This window comes from Bos javanicus, chromosome 6 (assembly GCF_032452875.1).
Source record: "Bos javanicus breed banteng chromosome 6, ARS-OSU_banteng_1.0, whole genome shotgun sequence".
Taxonomy (NCBI): domain Eukaryota; kingdom Metazoa; phylum Chordata; class Mammalia; order Artiodactyla; family Bovidae; genus Bos; species Bos javanicus.
The window spans coordinates 67,378,645-67,404,560 of NC_083873.1; the positions used below are offsets into that span (position 1 = coordinate 67,378,645).

The 25,916-nt window shown below is 36.0% G+C and overlaps 1 protein-coding gene across 2 annotated transcripts in view; it reads left to right on the forward strand.

Annotated features, from left to right (window-relative positions):
- The window catches only part of SLAIN2 (SLAIN motif family member 2), a 71,440-nt gene extending 48,254 nt beyond the window's left edge, over nucleotides 1-23,186 (forward strand). For both annotated transcript variants that reach the window (XM_061420102.1, XM_061420103.1), the window contains 2 exons: nucleotides 18,368-18,686; nucleotides 20,166-23,186. In XM_061420102.1, the coding sequence (XP_061276086.1) occupies nucleotides 18,368-18,686; nucleotides 20,166-20,232 (386 nt within the window). In that variant the 3' untranslated portion in view covers nucleotides 20,233-23,186. The remainder of the gene's footprint in view (nucleotides 1-18,367; nucleotides 18,687-20,165) is intronic.
- Nucleotides 23,187-25,916: the final 2,730 nt, after the last annotated feature.

The window sequence follows — 25,916 nt, forward strand, 5'->3', positions numbered from 1 at the left end:
AGACAGAACATATGTTCACAGGTAACTTTGCATATTAAACCTGCCCAGTAGAGAAACATGGACTAGATAGTAAATTGCCACATAAATCAAATGTTCCTTATCCTGGGGATGAACTTCTAATGTTTTCTAGAAAGCTGATTTACTTACTTTAAGGGTTCACAGAATTGTGGGAAGAGGAAGAAGTTTTCCTTAAACTCTTGGAAAAATGGTCGCTGATTTTAATTGCATTTAGTAGTGGCTGGAGTTTGAAGATGGGAAGAGAAGTAAAACTGTGTGGCATGGCACAAAAGAAACACACCATAAACATTTGTTGATGAATACGATCATGCCACTAACTCAAGAAGGCTGGACACATCCCTGTTTGCATTTTCTTCTTGCAAAGCTTTTGGCTTTCTTCATCCCATTTTTCCCTTTGAGAAGAGGGAAGAAACCCATTGTGTGTTTTTAAGACTTCATAGAAATGACTGCTTAAACTGCTTTGATAAAGATATGTTTTATCTACCTCCAGTTGTTGGAAAATCAGTGAAGTAGAGATAAACAGGGTTGGGGGGACCTAACCAAGTTAGAGGAAGAAAATGACTAATTAGAAAAGTGAATGCAGAGATCAGGGCAAATTTAAATGTTTTTTTTTTTAATTTAAATGTTTTTTATTTTAAAAACAAATTTAAATGTTTTATATTTTTATTTAGAAGGGAAGAAGCAACTAAGGAGTTTGTGATGGTAGCTGTCTAATATTGCTTTAATGTTCTAATTCACTGTATTTTGAGATATTTAACATGAGATAAGCAATAGTTAATCAGAGTCCTTAATGATATGAACCCAGGAATTTTGTAATTACTCTGGATCCAAAATTTAAAATTTCTTGTGTTCTCTTTTCTGTCAGTTAACATGTACTGAATCTGAAGCAAACAGGATACATGCATTGTATCCTTTTCTCTTTTTTTCTCTGTTCTAGCCCCTCTTTACTTTTTCTTCTATTAACAGTTGTGATCAAAGCCAGCCTCTGCCATAAACAGCTTTTTGAAGCAGTTAAAATGATAGGCGTTGCTCTCGCTCCCATGACTTTGTTATATACAGTGGGAGAATGGGAAAGAAGAGCACAGAGAACTGTTCTTGGGGCTCCCTTCAAACACACACATTTCTGTTAGACCATGTCATGCTGTTTTGGACTGATGATTGAATGGATTGTATTTACATTTAGACTTGCTAAGGCTTTCGTGATTTTCTAAGATTCTCTTTTCTTCTCTGGTTAAGTCTTAAGTACATCGATTAATTTCCTTTGCTGATAAAATCCTATTTCAAAATTCCCTCCTCTCTGAAACTTGTACCTTGCTTTTCCTGATTAAATAGGACTGCATTTTAGAATGTTAAAAATCTAATATTCTGTGGTCTTAAAAAGATCACTTGATTCCAGTTTACCCTCATTATATTTTTATTCCTCCCTAGCCCGCAAATTTATAGATAAGGCAAAATGCTGCTGCCATTAGAGAAGGAAACATTTTTTACAATAGTGAAGCTACAGCTTAGTGCACCTCTTCATAAACTCTCTAGTTTTCCCTCAATTTATACATTAACCTTATTAAAGTATTTCTCTCCATATCTTGAGATTGTGTTAATAGAACATTTTGACTTCTCCTTTCATAAAGGAGTCCTTTCATTCATCTAAGAACTTAAAGATTAATAAAGTTAAAGTTTAAAGATTAATAAAATTAAAAAGATTTCTGATTTATAAATCTGTATTTTAATCCTTGTTATTTTAAAATACAACACCAATTCAGAAAACCGTATAATACATAGAGAACTTAATGAATTCCTATAAGGCAACAACCTTGTGACTACCATTTGTATCAGGAGACTAGAACTTACTCCCTTAGATGCTCTACATCCATCTGCTTCCGAACACAATCCTCTCTTGACCCCTTTTCACCAAAGTAGCCATTCTCCCAAATTTTTATAATTTTTATTTTAGAACTTCCAGAAGTTCCTTACTTCTCTGTATTTGTCATCCAAGTAATCAAACTATAGTTTTGCCTCTTTACTATGTCTTTTTAAGTGTCCCTTAATTTATAGCTTTCCTCCAACTCTTTACTACCCCTTATTGTTTGAAGAAACCACCAAATCACTTGTCCTATAGATGTTCACACAAATTGGATTTTCTGTGATGTCTTTTATCAGGTTCCTCTGTATTTCCTATAAATTGGTAGTTATCTTCATGCTTAATTAGATTCAGTAATGTTATTTTTGGCAAGACTATTTCATTGGTGGTGGCACTTCTTCAGCCAAAGGTGCATACAGTGGGGTTGCCTGTTTCATGTGATATTAACAGGCATTGATGCATAATGCCTATATCTTTACTTTATTAGGAATTGCAGAATTGGGTTTTTCAATTCTAACATTCCTTTATTTAAAATAAAAAAACTAGTATGTAGAGAAACTTTTTCTTATTCTTTGGTAAATCAGCACTAAAGTTTTATTTCAGTGCTTGTTTTTTCCCTTTATTTACCAGTTTGCAAAATAAAAAATTAGCAACCTAGAATTCTCCAAAGATTAACCAGTATTTTTCTTTACTATGTATCATTATAAATGTATAGATTTAAACAAACATTTTTTTATTGTGTTTCAATCTATTCTGGGCATTTTCCCAACTTTGGTAGAAGCATCATCAAGTTGGTGTTCAGGTCTTTTTGACACAACCCTGGTAGTCTTTGATAAAGTCTTAATAAACTTATATGACAAGATTGGCTCATCTTTTACATTTCCTGCCACAGACCTGGATTTAGGTTTTCTTCAGAAAACCTGTTTTGGTAGGAAATGGAATCTCAAAACCAAAATCTTAGTTATTAGTTATGCTCTTTGCTATCTTATTGGTCATTATTTCTAGGTCTTTTCAGTTACTAGAACTGTATATGTGTAAGTTTGTTTATTTTTTAAGATTGAGAGCCTTAATGAGTTCATGCTAATACTTCCCTTTCAAATTTAGGGCTTTAGCCTCTTTTAACTTATTATCTTTCTTTCTTTTATCCTGCTCTGAGAAGCCTATTTCTTGGAAACACATAGAAATAGAGTATCATGTAACAATTTTTCTCCCATGTTTTACACAGAATCTTCTGGCGATAAATAACATTAGTGTAATACACCATACAGTATGGTTACTAAAAACAGTTTATAAAACGTTTCCCATATATTAACTATTCCATATTCTCCTTTATACCTCATTTAGAGATAGCTCTACATTTAAATAATTTCTGATGCTTACTACCAGTCTGTTGATATTGTCTCACCAGTCAATTTTTTTATTTAAAGCTTATCCTCTAGTAGATTCCTTCAGAAGGAGTTATGGGAACAATATCCATTCTCTCATTTTTTGTATGTTGGTGACAGCTTGTTTGCTATTTTTATATTTGAAAGTCAGCTTGATATGAAATCTTTGGCTTATATTTTCTTTCCTTGAGTATCCTAAATATATGACTCTTATTTTTTGTCAGGAATAAGAGTTGTTTCTGTTACAATCATTTGATATTTTTATCTAGATGTCCAAAGGTTTTTTTTTCTCTTTAAAGTCCAATAATTTATGAGAATGCATCTCTTTGTTGGTTCTTCTGAGTTGATTTCCCCAGACTTGTGTTATTTCAATTTAAAGTTGCAGAGATTTAAAAATTTTAGACAAGTTCTTTGAAATTATAGTTTTCATTATTGCGTCCTTTTGTATTGCTCTTCTCTTTTTGTGGGAATTCTTGTACACATATTAGGAGTTCTTTGCCTTCTATATTTGTTGCCTTCTCTTGAATCCTTTTCATCTTTCTTAATTTCTTCTTGTTCTATAAAAGTTTATTTTCATTATTTATTTCTCTTAAAGCACTCTGTTGTGTATGGTGACTCTTGTTCCTTGCATCTTAGACTTCACTTTGAAATGATTTATTTTACGTCTAAATCTTTTCTGTGTTCCACCATCTCACTTTTGAGTGTTTTTCATTATTTATTATGTTCTTTTGTATCTTGTAATTTTCATCTTTGTGTGTGTGTGCACATCAGTTCAGAGAAGGCAATGGCACCCCACTCCAGTACTCTTGCCTGGAAAATCCCATGGATGGAGGAGCCTGGTATGCTGCAGTCCATGGGGTCGTGAAGAGTCAGACATGACAGAGCGACTTCACTTTCACTTTCCACTTTCATGCATTGGAAAAGAAAATGGCAACCCACTCCAGTGTTCTTGCCTGGAGAAGCCCAGGGATGGCGGAGCCTGGTGGGCTGCCGTCTATGGGGTCACACAGAGTTGGACATGACTGAAGCGATGCAGCAGCAGCAGCAGCAGCAGTGCATCAGTTCAGTTCAGTTGCTCAGTCATGTCTGACTCTTTGTGACCCCTTGAACTGCAACATGCCAGGCTTCCCTGTCCATTGCAGACTCTTGGTGCTTGCTCAAACTCATGTCCATCCAGTCAGTGATGCCATCCAACCATCTCATACTCTGCCACCCCCTTCTCTTCCTGCCTTCAATCTTTCCCAGCATCAGGGTCTTTTCTTTCTTTTTTTTTTAATTAATTAATTTTTTTTTTACATTACAATATTGTAGTGGTTTTGCCATACATTGACATGAATCCACCATGGATGTACATGTGTTCCCCATCCTGAAACCCCTCCTCCCACCTCCCTCCCCATCCCATCCCTCTGGGTCATCCTAGTGCACCAGCCCCAAGCACCCTGTATCATGCATGGAACCTGGACTGGCGATTCGTTTCACATGTGTAAATTTACATGTTTCAGTGCCATTCTCCCATATCATCCCATCCTCGCCCTCTCCCACAGAGTCCAAAAGACTATTCTATACATCTGTGTCTCTTTTGCTGACTCGCATACAGGGTTATCATTACCATCTTTCTAAATTCCATATACATGTGTTAGTATACTGTATTGGTGTTTTTCTTTCTGGCTTACTTCACTCTGTATAATCGGCTCCAGTTTCATCCACCTCATTAGGACTGATTCAAGTATATTCTTTTTAATGGCTGAGTAATACTCCATTGTGTATATGTACCACAGCTTTCTTACCCATTCATCTGCTGATGGACATCTAGGTTGCTTCCGTGTCCTGGCTATTATAAACAGTGCTGTGATGAACATTGGGGTACACGTGTCTCTTTCAATTCTGGTTTCCTCGGTGTGTATGCCCAGCAGTGGGATTTCTGGGTCATATGGCAGTTCTATTTCCAGTTTTTTTAAGGAATCTCCACACTGTTCTCCACAGTGGCTGTACTAGTTTGCATTCCCACCAACAGTGTAAGAGGGTTCCCTTTTCTCCACACCCTCTCCAGCATTTATTTCTTGTAGACTTTTGGGTTGCAGCCATTCTGACTGGCGTGAAATGGTACCTCATTGTGGTTTTGATTTGCATTTCTCTGATAATGAGTGATGTTGAGCATCTTTTCATATGTTTGTTAGCCATCTGTATGTCTTCTTTGGAGAAATGTCTATTTAGTTCTTTGGCCCACTTTTTGATTGGGTCTTTTATTTTTCTGGAATTGAGCTGCAGGAGTTGCTTGTATATTTTTGAGATTAATTCTTTGTCCGTGAGTCAGTTCTTCACATTAGGTGGCCAAAATATTGGAGTTTCAGCTTTAGCATCAGTCCTTCTGATGAATATTCAGGACTAATTTCCTTTAGGAAGGACTGATTTGATCTCCTTGCAGTCCAGGGGATTATCAAGAGTCTTCTCCAACACCACACTTCAAAAGCATCAGTTCTTCGGTGTTCGGCTTTCTTTATAATCCAACTCTCACATCCATACATGACTACCCGAAAAACCATAGCTTTGACTAGATGGACCTTTGTTGTGTATGCATGGTAGACATATTTGGCAAGATTTCACCATTAGTAGAAGTATTATTCTATTATTTATTTTCTTACTTTCTTTTTTTTCATATAATAGCTTTATATGAAATTTGGCCTCATTCTTTCTGTTGTTTATTGTTCTGTGAAATTGGTTTTCTAAACACTTAGAAAGGGAGTTTTAAGTTTCTAATTTATGGCTGTAGTGCTCCCTCTTCTGTTGTTTTAGGGAACTGTTCGAAAATAGGGCTATTTATTTTCTGAGGTTTCTTGCTTTTATTCTCCTCCCTTATTTTAAAATTCATTCTTTTAAAGTGTACGCAAAAAAAGGGTGATACAGTTAACCCGTGAACAACATGGGTTTGAACTGTGTGGGTTCACTTATACATGGATTTTTTCACTATGCACATGTGCTACACTACTACACGGTCTGTAGTGGCTGAATCCACAGGCGCAGAACCATGCATACAGAGGGCCAACTGCAAAGTTATGTGTGGATTTTCCACTGTGAAAATGGTCAGCACCTCTAACTCCTTGAATTACTCAAAGGTCAGTTCATAAGTTGAGCAACTGTTAACCACTGTCTGATTTTAGAAATTTTCATCACCCCATAAGAAATACAGGCACTGTTAGCAGTCAGTCCCCATTCCCCACTCCTTCCAGGCACTGGTAACCACTAATCTGTCTCTGGATTTGCCTATGCTATACATTTCATATCAATAGATTCATACAATATGTGATCTTTGCAGCTGGCTTATTTCACTTACCATAACATTTCCAAAGTTCTTCGTATTTAGCATGTATTAGTACTTTGTTCCTTTTTTATTGCCAAATAATATCCCATTGTATGGACACAAACCAATTTTGTCTATCCATTCATCAGTTGGTGGACATTTGAGTTGTTTCCCATTTTGTATTTATTGTGAATAATGCTGCTGATGCTGCAGATGTTTGTTGGTAGCTTATTTATTATCTATTAGTGTTTTTGTATATATGGAAGAAAAGCTAGTGAAGTCGATTCTCACAGGTTTCTTCTGCCTTTATGTTTAATAAATATTCTCTTTATATGCTTAGAAAAATAATGGCAAGTACTGTATACTAATGAAAGAAGAAATCAAAGACTTTTTTATGATTACTTGTTAGCCATTAAAAATTTAATATGCCTTGGTGTCATATCTTATCAAACTTGCATAGGATAGTAGCCCCACAAATAAACTTTCTGAGTCTAGCTGAAATTTAAAATGTTAAAAATGATATTTTAACTTTTAGTCCCAGAGGTGTTTCTCCTTTGGTATTACCAGTCTGGGAATCAGGAGACCTGGATTCAAGGCCTCATTTTCCTATTTATTTGGTCAGTTGATTTCTGTGATTATGGCAATTTTCGTTCACTATAGAGTGGAAGGGTTGTACTAGATGGTTACTACCATCTCGTTTAACAAGGATTCTTTAACTTTGTAATGAGAGAATCATATTTACTTCATCTCTGTGGCCTTTAATAACCAGAAATTATTTTTAAAGCCCTTACTATGTCAGTAACCTGTTGCCCATCATTTATGGTGCATAGATCATTGAGGGGCTGGAATGAGTAGTGTAATTAGGATAACTGACAAGGAAGTATTTTTGTCCTTATTCTTTATTAATTAACTGAATGGCATATATGTTTTAATAAGTATTTTGTTCCCCATTAGTCTTGGTGGCCAATGTTTGGCATTATGTGTTTTTATTGCAAACTATATATTTATTGGACATTTACATATTTTTTAAAAATTATACAATTAATGTAATTTGTAGTTTGGTTGACACATGACTGAAAACAACCACTTGATATGTCTAGTTTTTATATTGCAAGATAGTGTTTAATGTTGTGATAGATTATTTGTAAAAAATTCAGTGAATATCAAGATGAATACAGTATACAGTTTAATCAGTTTCTGTTTTTTAGAGTGAAGTGCCTGCTGAATTATTTAAGCCTTAAATAGAAAATAAACAGATTTTTATTAAATGCTTATTAAAAGACAAAAATGAGTATGAAAAACAAGAATCCTCATATCACCCACCATTCCATTTTAGAGATGACTCTGACACCACAGTTAACATTCTTAGTCATGTCAGTTTTATAAATAGAATTCTAATTCTTGCTTGGGGCAGATAACATTCCTTCATTTTGTGCCTTGGTTCAAGTATAATTCTTGATATCCAAAATGAGTAAAGAGAAATTATATCCTGCTGTCATAATTAATTTGGGTGATAGAGCCTAACTTACTTAATGCCTATATTTTAGTCAGTTTATCAGAACAGCCCAGGAGACTGTCCTGAGTGGCATTGTTGAATATCTTTCCAGAAAACTGAGCTGCAGCAGGCTGAGAGGCACCACATTCCCTGGGTATGGGAGGCATGGATATGATTTGTCTTATAAATCCTGTAATATTTTACATTTTATCAACAGTTTGCGTATACATTACTCATTTGATCTTCACAGCTAACCTTTGGTATCTGCTGAAACTTGTTTTGTTAGATTTGCATCTATGTATGTATTTTTCTCTATTTTGGGATGCAGTGCAAATGGTATTGCATTTAAAATTTATATTTCCATACACTTACTGCTGGCATATAGAAATATAATTGGTTTTTGTATGTTTATCTTACATTTTGTGACTTTCCTGAGCTTAGAATTTCTGGAAGATTTTATTTTTTGTCTGTTTTTTAGATTCCTTGGGATTTTCTGTGTAAAAAGAGTTTTTTTTTCCCCCCTAACTTGTTGTTGTTGTTCAGTCGCCCAGTTGTGTCTGACTCTTTGTGATCCTATGGACTGCAGTATTTCAGGCCTCCCTGTCCCTCACTATCTCCTGGAGTTTGCCCAAGTTCGTGTCCACAGCGTCGGTGATGCCATCCAGCCATCTCATCCTCTGACACTTTCTTCTCCCTCTGCCCTCAGTCTTTCCCAGAAATCTATTAGGTTGGTGCAAGAGTAATTACAGTTTTGTACTATGAATTTTAAATCATAACTAGGCTCAAACACATCTTTATTAATCAAAATAGGAACCATTACAATAGACAAATTTTTGCCAATGAGAAATAGGTTTGCTTATTCCTAGAGCATAAAAATCTGTGCTTCGGGATTTGATGAACTCTTGGAAAGCATTTTCTGCCTCCTGTGGTTGTGGATCCATTTTCCCTGCAAAAAGTTGTCGAAGATGCTTAAAGAAATAGTAGTCGATTGATGAGAGGTCCGGAGAATATGGTGGATGAAGCAAAACTTAGTAGCCCAATTTGATCAACTTGTGAAGCATCAGTTGTGTAATGTGCAGTCAGGCGTTGTCGTGGAGAAGAATTGGGCCATTTCTGTTGACTGATGCCGGCTGCAAACGTTGCTTGTTTTTGTTACATCTCATTAATTTGCTGAGCATACTTCTCAGATGTAACAGTTTCGTTAGGATTCAAAAAGCTGTAGTGGATCAAACCACAGCAGACCACCAAACAGTGACCATGACCTTTGCATGCGAGTTTAGCTTTGAGAAGTTCTTTGGATCTTCTTCTCAGTCCAGCCATGAGCTGGTCCTCATGTGTTGTCATACAAAATCCTGGTTTCATCATACATCACAATAGGATTGCAAAATGGCTCATTGTGTAGAATAAAAGAAGACAATACTTCAAAATGACAATTTTCTGATTTGCAGTCAGTTCATGAGGCACCCACTAACTGAGCTTTTTCATCTTCCCAATTTGCTTCCTCTGCCAAACCACCACAGAATGGTCGACATTGAGACTTAGGCAACTTCTCATGTGGTTAGTTGTAAGAGGATTAGCTTCGATGATGTCTCTCAGTTGGCATCTTCCAATGGATGGCCACTATGCTCCTCCTCTGCAGTGCTCTCTTCTCCTTTGTAAAACTTCTTGAACCACCACTGCACTGTATGTTCCCTAGCAGTTCCTGGGCCAAATGTGTTCTTGATGCTGTGAGTTGTCTCCGCTGCTTTATGACCCATTTTGAACTAAATAAGAAAATCACTTGAAGTTGCTTTTTGTCTAACATCATTTCCATAATCTAAAATATAAAAAATAAGTAATAAGTCATTAGCAAAAAGCATAAAGCAAGAAATGTGAATTAAAATGATGTGTAACATAACCACCTTTATGAAGAATGTATTCCAGTATCAAATGGCAAGTTTCAGCAATGTAAAAAACCTGTTATGTTTGTACCAACCTAAGGTCCATTGTTTTCTGTTCTTATTTATTGCACTCACTGGAACTTCTGGCACTGAGTTGCATAAGAGTGATGAGAGCATATATCCTTACCTTGTTCCTGATCTTAGAGGGGAAGCATTCAGTCTTTCCTCATTAAATATAATGTTCAGTTCAGTTCAGTCACTCAGTCATGTCTGACTCTCTGCAACCCCATGGACAGCAGTATGCCAACTCCTGGAGTTTACTCAAACTCATGTCCATCGCATTGGTGATGCCATCCAACCATCTCATCCTCTGTCATCCCCTTCTCCTCCAACCCTCAATCTTTCCCAGCATCGGGGTCTTTTCAAATGAGTCAGTTCTTCGCATCAAGTGGCCAAAGTATTGGGGTTTCAGCTTCAGCATCAGTCCTTGCAGTGAATATTCAGAACTGATTTCCTTTAGGGTTGACTGATTTGATCTCCTTACAGTCCAAGGGATTCTCAAGTCTTCTGCAACACCACAGTTTAAAAGCATCAATTCTTCGGTGCTCAGCTTTCTTTATAGTCCAACTCTCACATCCATACATGACTACTGGAAAAACCATGGCTTTGACTGGACGGACCTTTGTTGGCAAAGTAATGTGTCTGCTTTTTCATACGCTGTCTAGGTTGATCATAACTTTTCTTCCAAGGAGCAAGTGTCTATTAATTTCATGGCTGCAGCCACCATCTGCAGTGAATTTGGAGCCCAAAAAAATAAAGTCTGACACTGTTTCCACTGTTTCCCCATCTATTTGCCGTGAAGTGATGGGACCAGATACCATGATCCTAGTTTTCTGAATGTTGAGCTTTAAGCCAACTTTTTCACTCTCCTCTTTCACTTTCATCAAGAGGCTCTTTAGTTCTTTGCTTTCTGCCATAAGGGTGGTGTTATCATCTGCATATCTGAGGTTATTATTATATATTGTTTATATTGTTATATCATGTAAGTATAATGTTAGCTGTAGATTTTTTTGTAGGTGCTCTTTATCAAGTTGAAGTTCCTATTCCATCTTTTTCTGAAAATTTTGTCATGAATATGTGTTGAACTTTGTCAAATGCTTTTTTCCATCAAAAATAGGTGGGCTCATGTACTTTTTCTTCTTTAGCCTGTTATTGTGGAGGATTATGTTGATCGATTTTCAAATATTGGACTATCTTTGCATCCTGGGAAAAAACCCCACTTGATCATGGTGTATAATTTTTTTTTATATCACTGAGTTCTTTCTGTTTATATTTTGTTAAGAGTTTTATGTCCATATTCCTGAGAGGTATTGGTCTTCAAGTTTCTTTTTTGACACTGTCTTTTTCTGTTTTGATATTATGGCTGATATTTCATAAAATGAATTTTGATTTATTCTCTCCTCTTCTCTTTTCCGGTAGAGAGTATATGGAATTGATGTTAATTCCTCTTTAAACATTTGGTAGATTTTTTCAGTGAAGTTGTCTGTGCCTGGAGGTTTCTCTTTCAGAGGATTTCGAGTTATGAAATTTCAGTTCAGTCAGTTCAGTTCAGTCACTCAGTCATGTCTGACTCTTTGCGACCCCATGGACTGCAGCACGCCAGGCCTTCCTGTCCATCACCAACTCCCGAAGCCTACTCAAACTCATGTCCATCGCGTCGGTGATGCCATCCAACCATCTCATCCTCTGTCGTCCTCTTCTCCTCCTGCCTTCAATCTTTCCCAGCAGCAGGATCTTTTCTAAGGAGTTGGTTCTTTGCATCAGGTGGCCAAAGTAATGGAGTTTTAGCTTCAGCATCAGTCCTTGCAGTGAATATTCAGGACTGATTTCCTTTAGAATTGGCTGATTTGATCTCTTTGCAGTCCAAGGGACTCTCAAAGTCTTCTCCAGCACCACAGTTCAAAAGCACCAATCTTCGGCACTCAGCTTTCTTTATAGTCCAACTCTCAAATCCATACATGACTACTGTAAAAACCATAGCTTTGACTAGACAATCCATTGTTGGTAATCAGTTTCCTTAATAATTATACGGCCATTCAGTTAATCTGTTACATACCAGATGAGTCACGGTAGTTTGTGCATTTTGAACAGTTGGTTCTTTTCATCTAAATTGTCAAATTAACATGTGTAGAATTGTTCTCAGTACGTCTCCAGGGTCTGTAGTGATATCCCATTTCACTACTGATACTATGTATTTTCTCTCCTTTTTATTTTGTCAGGTTTGTCAGTTGTGAAAGAACTCTCTATTTCATTGATTTTTTTTTCTGTGCTCTTCTATTTTCAGTCTCATTAATTTTTGCTCTTTATTATTTTCTTCTGCTTGCTTTGAGTTTTTTTACTCTACTTTTTCTAGGTTTTTGAAGATAGGAACTTAGATTACTGATGTAAGACTTTCTAATTATGACCCACAAACTTTGATATTTTGTATTTTAATTTTTATTCAGTTCCATATATTATAAAATTTCTATTCAAGTGTATTGTTTGGTTTTCAAGTGATTTTTAAAATCTTTGTTACCTTTTAGTTATTGATTTCTAGTTTCATTGTATTATGATCAGAGAAAGTACTCTTTGTAATTTCAGTTTTTTAAAAACTTGTTGAAGTTTGCTTTATGGCCCAGGGTATAGTCTGTCTTGACTTGGTTTCTGTGGACACTTGAAAAGAATGTGTTTTCTCCTGTTGTTGAGTAGACTGTTCTGTTGATATAAATGTCAATTAGATCCTATGATTGGTGGTGGTGATGTTGAGTTTTTACATACACTTGCTTGTTTTCTGTCTAGTTCTGTTAGTTGAGAGGGAGATGTTGAAATCTCCCAACTGTTATGGGTTTGTCTATTTCTCCTTTCAGTTCAAAGTATTTCCTTCACATGTTTATAGCTGTCTTTAGTATGTACACATTTAGGATTGGCTTGTCTTGGTAATTTGACCCTGCTTTCATTATGTATTATCCTTCCTTGTCCTGTGTAATTTTCTTTTTAATTATCTGATATTACTGTAAACATCATGCTTTGCGTTTTGTATTGTTGGCATGATATATCTTTTCCCATCCCTTAACTTTCAACCTCCCTATATTTTTATATTTGAAGTGAGTTTTCTTATAGGCAGCATAAACTTAGGTTATATTTTAAATGCATTTCTACCAAATCTGGCTTAATAATTGATACAGATGGCCCATTTACATTTCGTGTAATTATTGATGTGCTTAAGTCTGCCATTTTTATTTGTTGTTTTCTGTTTGTTTTCCCTATTTTTCATTTATCTGTTTTCTTTTTCTTGCATTCCTGTGGGTTACTTGAACATTCTTTAGAATTCCATTTTGACTTACAGTGTTTTTTCCCTTTTAGTTTTATTGAGATGTAATTGGCATACAACACTGTATATATATAAGATATACAACATAATGATTTGATTTCCATACATTATGAAATGATAGCCAGTTAAGTTTAGTGAACATCCATCATCTCATGCAGCTACAAAACCAAAAAATCTTAAGATTCACTCTTCTAGCAACTTGCATATATAACATACAGCAGTTAATTAAGTTCTATCAATACATTATACCCCTGGTACTTATTAGTCTTATAATTGGAAGTTTGTACCTTTGGACCAACTTTGTCTGATTTTCTCTCTCCACTATGGCAACCACAAATGACTTAAATGTAGTGTTTTTGAGTGCATATATTTGCATAGTTATTATGGTGACTGTATTACATTATATATGCATTACATCATATATACATATCAGTCTCTCATAGCTCAGTTGATAAAGAATCCACCTGTAATGCAGGAGACCCTGGTTTGATTCCTGGGTCGGGAAGATCCACTGGAGAAGGGATAGGCTACCCACTCCAGTATTCTTGGGCTTCCCTTGTGGCTCAACTGGTAAAGAATCTGCCTGCAATGCGGGAGACCTGGATTCGATCTCTGGGTTGGGAAGGTCCTGTGGAGAAGGGAAAGGCTACCCACTCCAGTATTCTGGCCTGGAGAATTGCATGGACTATATAGTCCATGGGGTCACAAAGAGTCGGACATGACTGAGCGACTTTCACTTCACTTCACTGTTGATGTTATCATTTTATCAGTTCAAGTATGTAAACCTTACCTTTTTTCATGTATCTTTACCCTCACCCTATTTATAATTGTCATAAATATTTACTTTAATATTTCCAATGACATTAGTATTACAAATTTTTCTTAAACCTGCAAATATAATTTTGAAAACTCAAGGAGAAGGAAAGCCTGTGTGTCTGCCTATATTTTTGTTTACCTTATTCTTTCTTCCTTTCTGGTATTCAAGGGTTCCATCTTTTTATCATCTTCTGCCTGTTTATAGAACTTGTTCGACTGGGTTTTTTTGGCAGGGTGGTGGGGAGGAAATGGGTCTGCTGCCCACACATTGTCTTGGTTTTCTTGTCTTGAGAATGTCTTGATTTTCCCTTAATTTTTCTAGGATATTTTCTCTGGGCATAGGATTCTGCGTTGACATTTCTTTTCTTTCAACTCTTGAAAAGTTTATGCCACTTTCCTTCTAATCTCTGTGGGTTATGATGGGAAGTCCACTGTTGTTAAAAATTCATCTTCCCCTATAGGTTATGTATTATCTCTCTCTCTGACTTCAAGGTTTTTATTGTGTTTCATGTTCAAAAGTTTAATTGTGATGTGTTTTGACATGGATTGCTTTGGATTTATCTAGTTTAGTGTTCTCTTAGTTTTTTGAATCTTCAGGTTTATGTCCTTTAGCAAATATGGTGAGTTTTAATATACGAAAGTCATTGTTTCCCACTATACTTTTTGTCCTCTCTTTGTCCTTTCTTCCTAGTACTCCAGTGATATACAGATGTAAGCCTCTTGTAACCCTGCAGGTCCCTGAAAATTCTGTTTGTTCCTTTCTTTCTTTTTTTCTGTTGAAGTATTAATAGTTAGTTTAGAGTGCTGTGTTAATTTCTGCTGTACAACAAAGTGATTCAGTTATACATATATATACATTTTAAAAATTCTTTTTAATTATGGTTTTATCACATGATATTGAATGTAGTTCCTTGTGCTATGCAATAGGATCCTGTTGTTTATCCATTCTGTATGTAATGGTTTGCCTCTGCTAATCCGAAACTCCCAATCCATCCCTCCCCCCACTTCATTCCCCCTTGGCAACCACAAGTCTGTTCTTTGTGTCTGTTTCTGTTTCATAAATAGGTTTATTTGTGTCATATTTTATATTCCACATATAAGTGATATATGGTATCTGTCTTTTTTTAACATATTTCACTTAGTCTCATAATCTCTAGGTTCATCCATGTTGCTGCAAATGGCATTATTTCATTCTTTTTTTTACAACTGAGTAATATTCTATTGTGTATATGTAACACATCTTGTTTATCCATTCATCTGTTGATTGATATTCAGGTTGTTTCCAGGTCTTTGCTATTGTGAATAATAGTTCTGCTGTGAACATAGGACTGTGTTTATCTTTTTGAATTGTGGTTTTGTCTGGATGTTTGCCTGGGAGTGGGATTGCTGGATCATATGGTAGATCTATTTTTAATTTTTTGAAGATCCTCTGTACTGTTTTCCATAGTGGCTGCATCAGTTTACATTCCCACCAACAGTGTAGGAGGGTTCCTTTTTTTCCACACCATCTCCAACATTTATTATTTTGTAGAGTTTTTTATCATGACCTTTCTGATGGGTGTGAGGTGGTACCTCATCATAGATTTGATTTGAATTTTTCTAATGATTGAGTATCTTTTCATGTGCGCATTGGCCACCTGTATGTCTTCTTTGGAGAAATGTCTATGTAGGTCTTCTGCCCATTTTTCAATTGGTTGGTTGTTTTTTGCTGTTCAGTTATATGAGCTGTTTGTATATTTTGGAAATTAAGCCCTTGTTTGTCCCATCATTTGTAAATATGTTATACCATTCTTTAAGTTGTTTATTCATTTTGTTTATGGTTTCCTTTGTTATACAAAAGCTTGTAAGTTTGATTATGTCCTATTTGTTTATTTTCACTTTTATGTTTATTGCCTTGGGAGACTTTTTTTTAAGTCTGTTTTCTCTCCACAAGCCACAGGGTGCAGCCAAAAATAATAAGAATAGAATTCCTAAAGTTTTTTAAAAAGTTCTATCTAGCTCTTCAAAAAATCTTTTAATTCTCATCTCATATTTATATTTTTTTATATCCTTAAGCTTGTATGTAATAGTATTTATAAACTATTACAGTAGTTCAGTAGCTCAGTCATCCCTGTGACTTCTTAATCTGTTTGTCCTGACTAATTTTTAGCCTAGTTTTGGTTATCACTTTACAGTTTCTTTATATGTCTACTAGTTTTTATTGGTTAGTAGACATTGTGAAGTTTTATGTTGTATGCTGGATTTTGTTATCTAATTTTAAATAGTGTGGACTTTGTTCTGGTAGACAGTTATTTATAGATTAGTGTGATCCTTAGAGCAAGGATCAACAAACATTTTCTTAAAGAACCAGATAGTAAATATTTTAGGATCATGGGTGATATGGTCTCTATTGTAACTGTTTTACTTTGTAGCTGGAAAGCAGCCATAGACAATAAATATAAACATACAAATGTTGCCATATTCTAATAAAACTTTATTTACAAAAGCATTTTAGTTTCCCATGAGTGGTAACCTGCTGATCCCTGCTTTAGTGGCTTTTTGTTGAGTTTTGTTAGAGTGGATTTAGAGTTGTTTTATTCTAGAACTAGTTTATTCCTTTTAGAGTGTCCCCTGATTGCCCTGAATATTTGGCAAGGATTCTCTGCTCTAACTAGTTGAAACTCAAACGTGTCCTAGTCCTGTATAAGCTTTGGAAACTGTTCAGTTTACTACATGCCTTCTTTGCTCAGTCATATGGAGCTTTACTTGGTGAGTGCACAGCTCAGTATTCAGGCAGAGGTTCAAACAGACCTGAGTTATAGAGGTCTTCTGGAGCACCTCCCTCCTCTAAGGTACTTTGCCCCTCAGAGTCCAATTTTTGTCTCCTCAACTCAGCAAGATAATTTTGATATTCTCTGGATCCTCCTCCTCATTCTATAATCCAAAAAGTCCACCACCATCCCCTCCCCAAAAAAAGCCAGAGAGCTCATCACATTTATTTTCCTTCTCTCAGGAATTACAGTCCTGTACTGCCTGTTGTTCAATATTTGAAAATCGTTTTTATGTATCTTACCCAAATTATAGAGGTGCTTATAGCAGGAGGGTAAGCCCTGTCCTGTTTTTGTCAACATGGTCGGACACTCCTATTGTGGTTTTAAAATAAGTATATTGATTTCATTCCAAACTAGATTTTCTGGGGATGGTGCTTGGGCCCCTCTCCCCCTCCTTTTAATGTTCCTTGGGATTTTGATACACAGTCAAGCTTTCTCTCTATTCATATCTTAGGCAAAGTAATGCAGGTTCAGAGAGAATAGGGTGACTCTGACTTCTTTCTCCCTTTTCCTCTGAACTCTCCTGCCTTACCCCCATCTATCATTCACTCTGAACCCCCACCCCAGAGTTCTTTGTTAGGTAAAGCATATTAAGGTAATATTTTTTTATCTATATTGTATGTAGGCATTCATAGGTATTTGAAGAAACCTTCCAGAGGTGATTTATCCAAATAGAATCAGCAGGAAAGGACAAATGAATCCCGCAACATCTGAGCTTACAATGCTAAGGGACCACCACAATAATAAAATTTATTTTGAAGTCTTATTTTGACAAAAATTACTTCAATTGTACATTTAATTCTTTTGTGTATCATTACTTGTTTTAATAATGTCTTTTAACTAACTACTTAGTAGAATTGACATTCCAGCGAAACATAGCGTCTCTATCCTATGACTTCATATAGTTCTTGATGTGCCCCTAGATTTTAACTTCCTTACTTGCTGAAGCACAACAGAAGCAGGTTCAGTTTCTAAGATTTAAGTTACACTGTGGATGAGAGAGGACTTACTTTCCAGGTACTTGATACATGTTTACATGATTGTTTCTTTGAGGGGAAAGTGTTTGAAATTCTAGTCAACCCTCTAGTAGCCAGCACTTTTTTCACCTCTACAATGTGGCTTAGGTTGGTTGCCGTGCTGAAACAGAATGCTGCAGTGTCTCTTCTGTTATTGTGGATTCCTAGCTGACCTAGTTAAAAATTAAAACACTGTTATCAAGGATAGTTACAGTCCTCTGAGTAAGGACTTGGTTACTTAAGAGCTGCTAGTGATCTTTATGTAAATGTATATATTACCCCAGAAATATTCTTTACTCCTTGCATTTCTATAGAGTGAATTTTCAGGAATACAGATGTACTGGTGCCCAGTCATAAAGCAGCAGTTTCACTTGCACTTGATTTCCACTGAAAACGTTGATTTTTCTTTGCCATTCTGCAGTACCTTCTCCAGGTAAATTCCGCTCCCCTGCAGCACCGTCTCCTTTGGCTCTTCGGCAACCAGTAAAAGCATTTAGTAACCATGGCTCTGGTTCTCCTGGTAGCCAAGAAACAACACAACTCATGCAAACCACTTCCTCACCTGGGCCTCCCATGGTTCAGAACACAGTCCCAGCAAATCCTCCCAGCAATATCAACAGCACTACTCTAACCAGACCTGCAGGGACAACTGTGATGAGAAGTGGCTTGCCCAGACCCAGTGCCCCTTCTGCTGGGGGTATACCAGTGCCTCGCAGCAAACTTGCACAGCCTGTTCGCAGGTAAGTGGCAAACACTCTGTTTTGACCTTCTTGAGTATAGGAAAGTGGGTAGACAGGAATTACCTTCAGTTCTAATAGTGAAGATCAGGAGTCCTAGTGGGTTCCCACTAAAATCATTAAAATTTGAATAAAACATTACTTTCAAGAAATTCTCACTTGGGACATTGGGGTATTATATCACTTTGATTCAGATTAAATTTGCCCAGATGCCTGGTATGATTAAGCATCTTGGTGAATTCCTAGGAAAAATTGTTAGAACCACTCCATCCAGTTGTGGTATTTGTTTGTTTTGAATATAATGAGATTCAGTAAAGATATTAAAAGCATAGTAGAACCTACAATGAGATTTAAGATACAACTTGTAGCTGTCAGGTCTGAGTGTGTAATCCAGGATGTTGGTTTTCAAATCTCACTACAGTTCAGAATGTTCTGTGGAGTTTATGTAAATATAGAGGCTGAGTTTTGCCTACAAAGTAGATCTGGTGTGAAGCCCCAGATCTGTAGGTATGCTGTTTTTAAATTTGTTTGTTTAATCTCCAGATGATTCTGAGCCTACCCAGATTGGGAGTCACATATATGTAGTCATATCTGTACCTTTCAGATATGGTGGTAAGGACTGTGCTTACCACCATCATTAGGTGTTGAATGTATTAAACTTGAAATATTTATTTGCATGAAAGAAGTGCTTTTGTGCCTTAAGCATTGAAACTGAATTAACCATACTTCTTTTATTTCTAAGATAATATATTACATTTTTGAGTTCAGTAGAGTACAACAGTTTTTCAATCCCTGCGTTAGGATGATCCCTTGGAGGAAAAAATGGCAACCCACTCCAGTATTCTTGCCTGGAGAATCTCATGGACAGAGGAGCCTGGCAGGCTTCAGTCCATAGGGTCGCAGAGTCGGTCACGGCTAAAGCGACTTAGCATGCACATGCACACCTTACTTAATTTTTACTATAGCATTAGACATATAGGTACTGTTGTTATGCCTATTTTTCAGAGAATATTAAAATTTAATGAAGTTAAGTAATTTGCCTGAGACTTCAACTAGCAACATACAGTTCCAAGTATGTCTGACTTCAGAGTCCTTTTAAGCTCTGTCCCATTTTGCCTCTCTCATGATGGTGACACTGTGCCACTGATAACACATTCATCAGTTTACCCCTCAAATAAATAAGTAATAAGTTTGGTGATCCATTTGGTTGGAAAAGATAAGACAGTCTTTTCTCTTACTGCAGTGTCTATGTTAGCAAAAAAGAGGTTAGTGCAGTTACCTGATACCCAGTAAAACTTAAAAGTTGTGGACATGCCTGATGTAGAATGGTCGTGCTAATAGCTGTTTAGAGCTTTGATCTCAGCAGTTCCCTGGAACATTGGATTGTGTTGCAACCTACAAAGTAATTGATATGCGTGGAAGATAGCATGGTAATGTTCCATAAAACCTTGCAAATCATTCTGTAAAATTGCTTTATTTCAGATCCTTGCCAGCTCCTAAAACCTATGGCAGCATGAAAGATGACAGTTGGAAAGATGGCTGTTACTGACCAGCAAAGACAAGAATGCAGAGGTCCACAGCTTCATGGATACCCCTTCACCAGGCTAAAAGACAACTTTTATATGCAGACTGTTCAGATAAGACTCTTGGGATTTATAAAATCCCAGCCCTCTCTGTCTTAATTAGCACAAATTGACAGAGATGATCAAACAGCACTTTAATGACATTTAACATCAGATGTGTTTGGTAATCATACAATCACTCTCCATGGAATCACTTTTAGTTTTATTTAATAGCAACTAAATTGATTTTTTAATATTTGACAGAGGCCAATATCTGGGCAAAAAACTAATGGATGCCAAAGAGAAATGCCCATCTGTAAATGAGAGCATACCTTTGTGCACAAGGTGAATTCTAGCTATCCAAAACTTCACATTCAACCTAAGTTACTGTATACATAGTATCAATAAATATTTGTGTTAATGAGAACTAATATTCTGACTAATTATCTACAATGTTTCACTAGTACTCCAGGAAACTAGATTGAGATGGAAGGGGACAGGGTGGGAAGAAACCTGGGCTAGAGATTTAAAACACAGTTCCTAAATTTGGGAGAATCCTATAAATTATTTTCACAGATTCATTAGAAAAATTGTCATTTTGTTTAATCTTAAGTTTTGGATGTAGCTCACATATCACCACCACCAGATAGTGTTACACCGTGCATCCATCATGTTGCATCGACATATCAGACTTTTGTGTGTTTGTTTTGATTGCCAAAAGGGCTTAATATCAGTTGTACAATCTTTCTAAACTTTATAGCTCCTGGCTCAGGAAAGATAGCCTTTGCTATTGAAGCCAACTTCTTCACATGCTGTTATCTGTTACAGGACTAAGAGATCTTGTTTTTATTAGCAGGTTTCCATGATGGGAAAGAGCAAGTAGTATGTGTCTTTATTCTTGATATAAATAACACCACTTCAGTGCTTATAACCTGGAACAAAACCATACAATAAGGGGGAGGGGGTGTAATCTATGCACTTAACGTTCAAAAACTCTGGTAATGACAGTTGTATTGTTACTATTAATTGACCTAGCAGCCTATTATGTGGTGGGAAATTATAGCCTGCTGAATCCTATTTAAGTTTATCTGCTTTAAACTGAGCAACTGTTTCAAAACACCCTTTGAAAATACTGTCCCTTTTAGATTCTGTCTGACGTCAGTTTTGGGATTTGGGGGTACAAATGAAACCTACTACATGTGACTCTAACCTGTTAAACACTTGCTCTGTGATGGCCCTTATATATATCCTAGAAATAACTAATTTGGATTTTATTTGACTATTACTAGACTAAAGCTTCCATCTTCTGCAGACTTCTCATTTTTTTCATGGTGAGGTCTGTTTTAAAATATTTAATTTGTAGAGCTTTAAAATATTGGCAGTCAGATCATTAAAGGATTTTAGATATTTGAACATACGTTCATCTTCTGTTAGTCAAAGACATTCTGTAAGTTGGCAAAAGAAATTGAGAGAGAAATGGGAAGCTTATATTCAGCATAGTACTGAGGTTTATAGGTTGAGAGAAGGATAAAACTTTTAAGATCAAGACCGCTGTTCTGCCATGATGGACATCATGGTAGTCTTTATTAGCTTGACCAGTAAGGAGTCATTCAGTTAGCACAGCTGCTGGAAGTTTAAACTGCCAGTGCTAGTGTATTTTGGTGTATAATGCAAGGAAGAAATTTTATTCTTGGATTTGAGGGTGATGGGGGTGGGTCAGGAAAGGATGGCGCCAGAATTCCACATATAATGATGAACTTAAAAATGTTGCTTTTCAGAGGAAGATAATGCATCTGTTTCGGGTAGAGGGGTATCTCTTATAAAAATCTAAGTAAGTAAAAGAGCTAGCCACTGTCTCTTTTAAACCACGTATACACAAGAGGAAAAATAGGTCTCAGTTTTCAGTGCAACATTGCAAAAAAAAAAAAAATGCTGCAATCTAATAATTAAAAGGAATTTTAACTCTTACAAAACACCCATTACATTTTTAAGTTAGATTATCAGTTTCAAAAGGAATATTCAGGTTATTTAACTTTTTTTTTAATGGCTGCATCAGAAAAAAAAAATGTCTATTTTTCTTTAATTAAAATTTTCATCACTTGTTAAGAACATGATGGATCTGAGTTAGGTAAAGTATTATTTTACCTGCTGTTATACTACCACAGACTATTGGCTTTTAGTTTCCTAAAGAGAAAAATTGCCTTTTTACTAGAAAGCCTTTGTGTATTGCCAATTTTTCTGTTTGGGAAAAATATAAGGATTCGCTGTGGTTACTCTTACAGATGAAATGTGGATTTGATAAACTAGTGCCTATGATTTTAACTTATGTTTGATATATAGTAGTAAGGGTTTTATGAATGTTGATTATTTTTTTGTGCCAACAGCCCAGAATTGTCACTTATATGTGAGCAGAAGGCTATGAGCTCTGCTTCCAAAGTTATTTAATTTTTCAGTGTTTGAATGTTATTTTTTTGTAAGTGTGTTAATAAAAGTGTAAAGAATTGGAAAAATATAAATATTCTTAACTCAAGCATTTGCTGGATCATTTTTCTACAAAACTTGTTTGTATAATATAAAACACTCTGAAGGGTTGGCTTTTTTTGGTTTTCATACCCTGAAAATCACATTTTGTAATACTGGGGACCATTCATAATTGTCAGATACTTTTTAAAATTATTATCTCAATACATCACTTTTATAAAAACGTTTTTCTGAAGGAAATAAGATCCATATGTGTCCCCAGATGTTTGTATAACTCTAGAATGATCTAGACTATGTATATTTAACTTTTTATTGAATGTACAGGCGTCCATTTTTGACATTACGCATGGTCCTTTTAGATCACATGAAGTTTGATTTGCAAACATTTCTATAGCCGAACTTGTATGTGTGGTTGCCTCCTTAATAAACAACCTGACCATAATGTTTATTATTAAATTTATATTTGTTTTTTCAAGTGTTTTATTAATTTCTGGGTACAGTAAGATCTACCCTCCTTTTCGCCAGTTGCTTACAATTGGTAATAATAAATATCTCAGTTGATTTTTTTTTCTAAACGCAACCCAAGTCACATTGTCCTTTCGGACTTGATCTCTGTGAGGTTGGAATATATCATGCTGTATACTCTCTGTCCTAATTACTTCATATATGGATTTTGAAGGGTGAAATTTGTAGTTTACTCAAAACTGGTACATTCCTATAACTTTTTAACTTGCTGTGAATTGTTATCTAGTTAAAAAAAAGATAGCATACATAAACTAGCAAAAACACCATTATGTAAGAGGCTCCAGGAACTTCCCCTGGTGGTCCGGTGGTTAAGAATTCCCTTTGCAATACAGAGGATAGGGGTTCGATCCCTGGTCGGAGAGCTGAGATCCCATATGCTGTGAAGCCCACGTGCCACAATGGAAGATCCCACGGGCCAGAACACTGACCCAGTGCAGTCAAATAAATGAATCCTTTTTTAAAAACAACCTTAAAAAAAGTGTCCAGAAGAGGAAATTAATACCTTTTCAAACCAAATATGCATATTTATTTAGTTGATCATGTACTACTGCTAAGTCGCTTCAGTCCTGTCCGACTCTGTGTGACCCCATAGACAGCAGCCCACCAGGCTCCGTCCGTCCCTGGGGTTCTCCAGGCAAGAAGACTGGAGTGGGTTGCCATTTCCTTCTCCAATGCATGAAAGTGAAAAGTGAAAGTGAAGTCGCTCAGTCATGTCCGACTTTTCGAGACCCCATGGACTGCAGCCTACCAGGCTCCTCCATCCACGGGATTTTCCAGGCAAGAGTACTGGAGTGGGTCGCCATTGCCTTCTCCAGTTGATCATGTGTATCTTTCTTTTATGGGTGAATGGGGGAAAAAATCAAGAATTGTATATTGTTTTATTAGTTCCCTGCATCCCTTTTGGAAGTTTTCATCGTTCTCTGTGTTAAAATTGGTCTCATTAATGAGTTGTAGAGACATGACACCTTCATGCTTGACTTTTCTCCCAAGTCAATCTAAAAGCTTTTAAGAATATTTTTTTAAAGAATCATTTAAAATTGAATGTCATTATATTTGTAAATTCATGAATGAAAAGTTTACTTAAGCTTTTTATATACCCAGTGCAACAGAAAAATATATATGGTGGTTTTTGTGAATTATTTGCTATATCCAAGTTTAGCTTTGAGCCGCAAAAGCAAAATAAATGATAGTGAAACTAACTTGGAGGAAAAAAATGTGTTCATATGAGCATGAAGCCAAAGTTAGCAACCACTAACATATTTTTAATGATCCTGAATAAGTCTGAGCAGACTAAATGGCCTTCTGTTTACTGGTAAAAAAATGGAACAAATTTTCCTCATGGACCTAACTTAATACAACTCAGTTAAAAGTATTAACTGTATTCTAATTTCAAACCAGTTCTTTACACTGGGTAACTTCAGTGTTTTCTTTTTAGATAGAGGGGAAGAAAGCTTTATTTCTAATGATTTTGAAAATAATAGGCTCATTACTTTTTACTTAACTGAAAATATTAAGAAACATAAAAGGGGAAATGATCCCACATTTTACCTTTGGATCCTGCAATCCCTCCTCCCAGAAATAAAGATTTAAGTGCTGACCTTAACATGGTTATAAAATAACAGGTATCTCAAAAAAATAAAATAACAGGTATCTCCCACATTTCAAAGGTTCACTGTATGCCACTTCACTTTTTTGAAAGACCTATTTGTACCTCTTTTTACTAACCAAAAGAAGTTCAAAGAGGATTTTTGCTTTTACAAAAAAGGGTGAAAGCAAATATAGTGTTCAGTGTTTATTTTGCAGGGAACAGTGAGCCCAACACGTGAAGCCCCTGCACCAGGAGCTACTCAGCGTCTCAAGCCACCATAGCTTGGAACCATGTGAGCATCTGTGCTTTACTTGATTTGTGTCTCTGTTAGCAAGATGTGTCCTCAGATAATTGTTTCTTCACTTTATGCCATTTCAGCTCAGGAAAGTTTCATAGAAACGCTCTCACCTTCAGTAGTGGAGGAAACCCGTATTAAGTGGAAGGGTAAGAAGTCTTCTGTTTAAGATGAGGAAATACTTTTCACTTAAACAATACTGACATGAGTTTCCTCTTGAAACAGAGGTGTACATTAACTGCTTATTGAAAGCTTGACACATTTCTCGGTTCCTGATTATAGATATTCCTTGATTAAAAATAAATACACTGTATCTTTATAACATCAGCTGTCTTTTGTTATGAAAAATTATGTTTATTACAGAAAAATGGAGGAATAGAGTAAATTTATAAAGAAGAAAAAGCACTTACTCCATAGGTAATCAGCCACTTAAATTTAAGGATGTTGTTTTCCCTCCCAGTGAAATTGGGATCATTTTCACGATTGACATTGTAACTTTTTCTTAACTCTGAGGTCACTGAGGACTGCCATCATTCAGATGGATTCTGCTAGGGGAGAAAAAAGTTCCAGGAAAAATATACAAATATTCCAAAATTTTCCCACATCTGTATTTTCATATTCTTTATATAGTTTCTTTTCTTGACACTTGAGCCCCCTGCCCCCCACATACACACACAGCCTACCAAGCCATGACTTGACAGTTTTGGTTGAATACAATTCCAGTTTCAAAACAAAACACCTCTGAAGAAATGGACACAGCCAAATAAAGAATCAAGATAGTC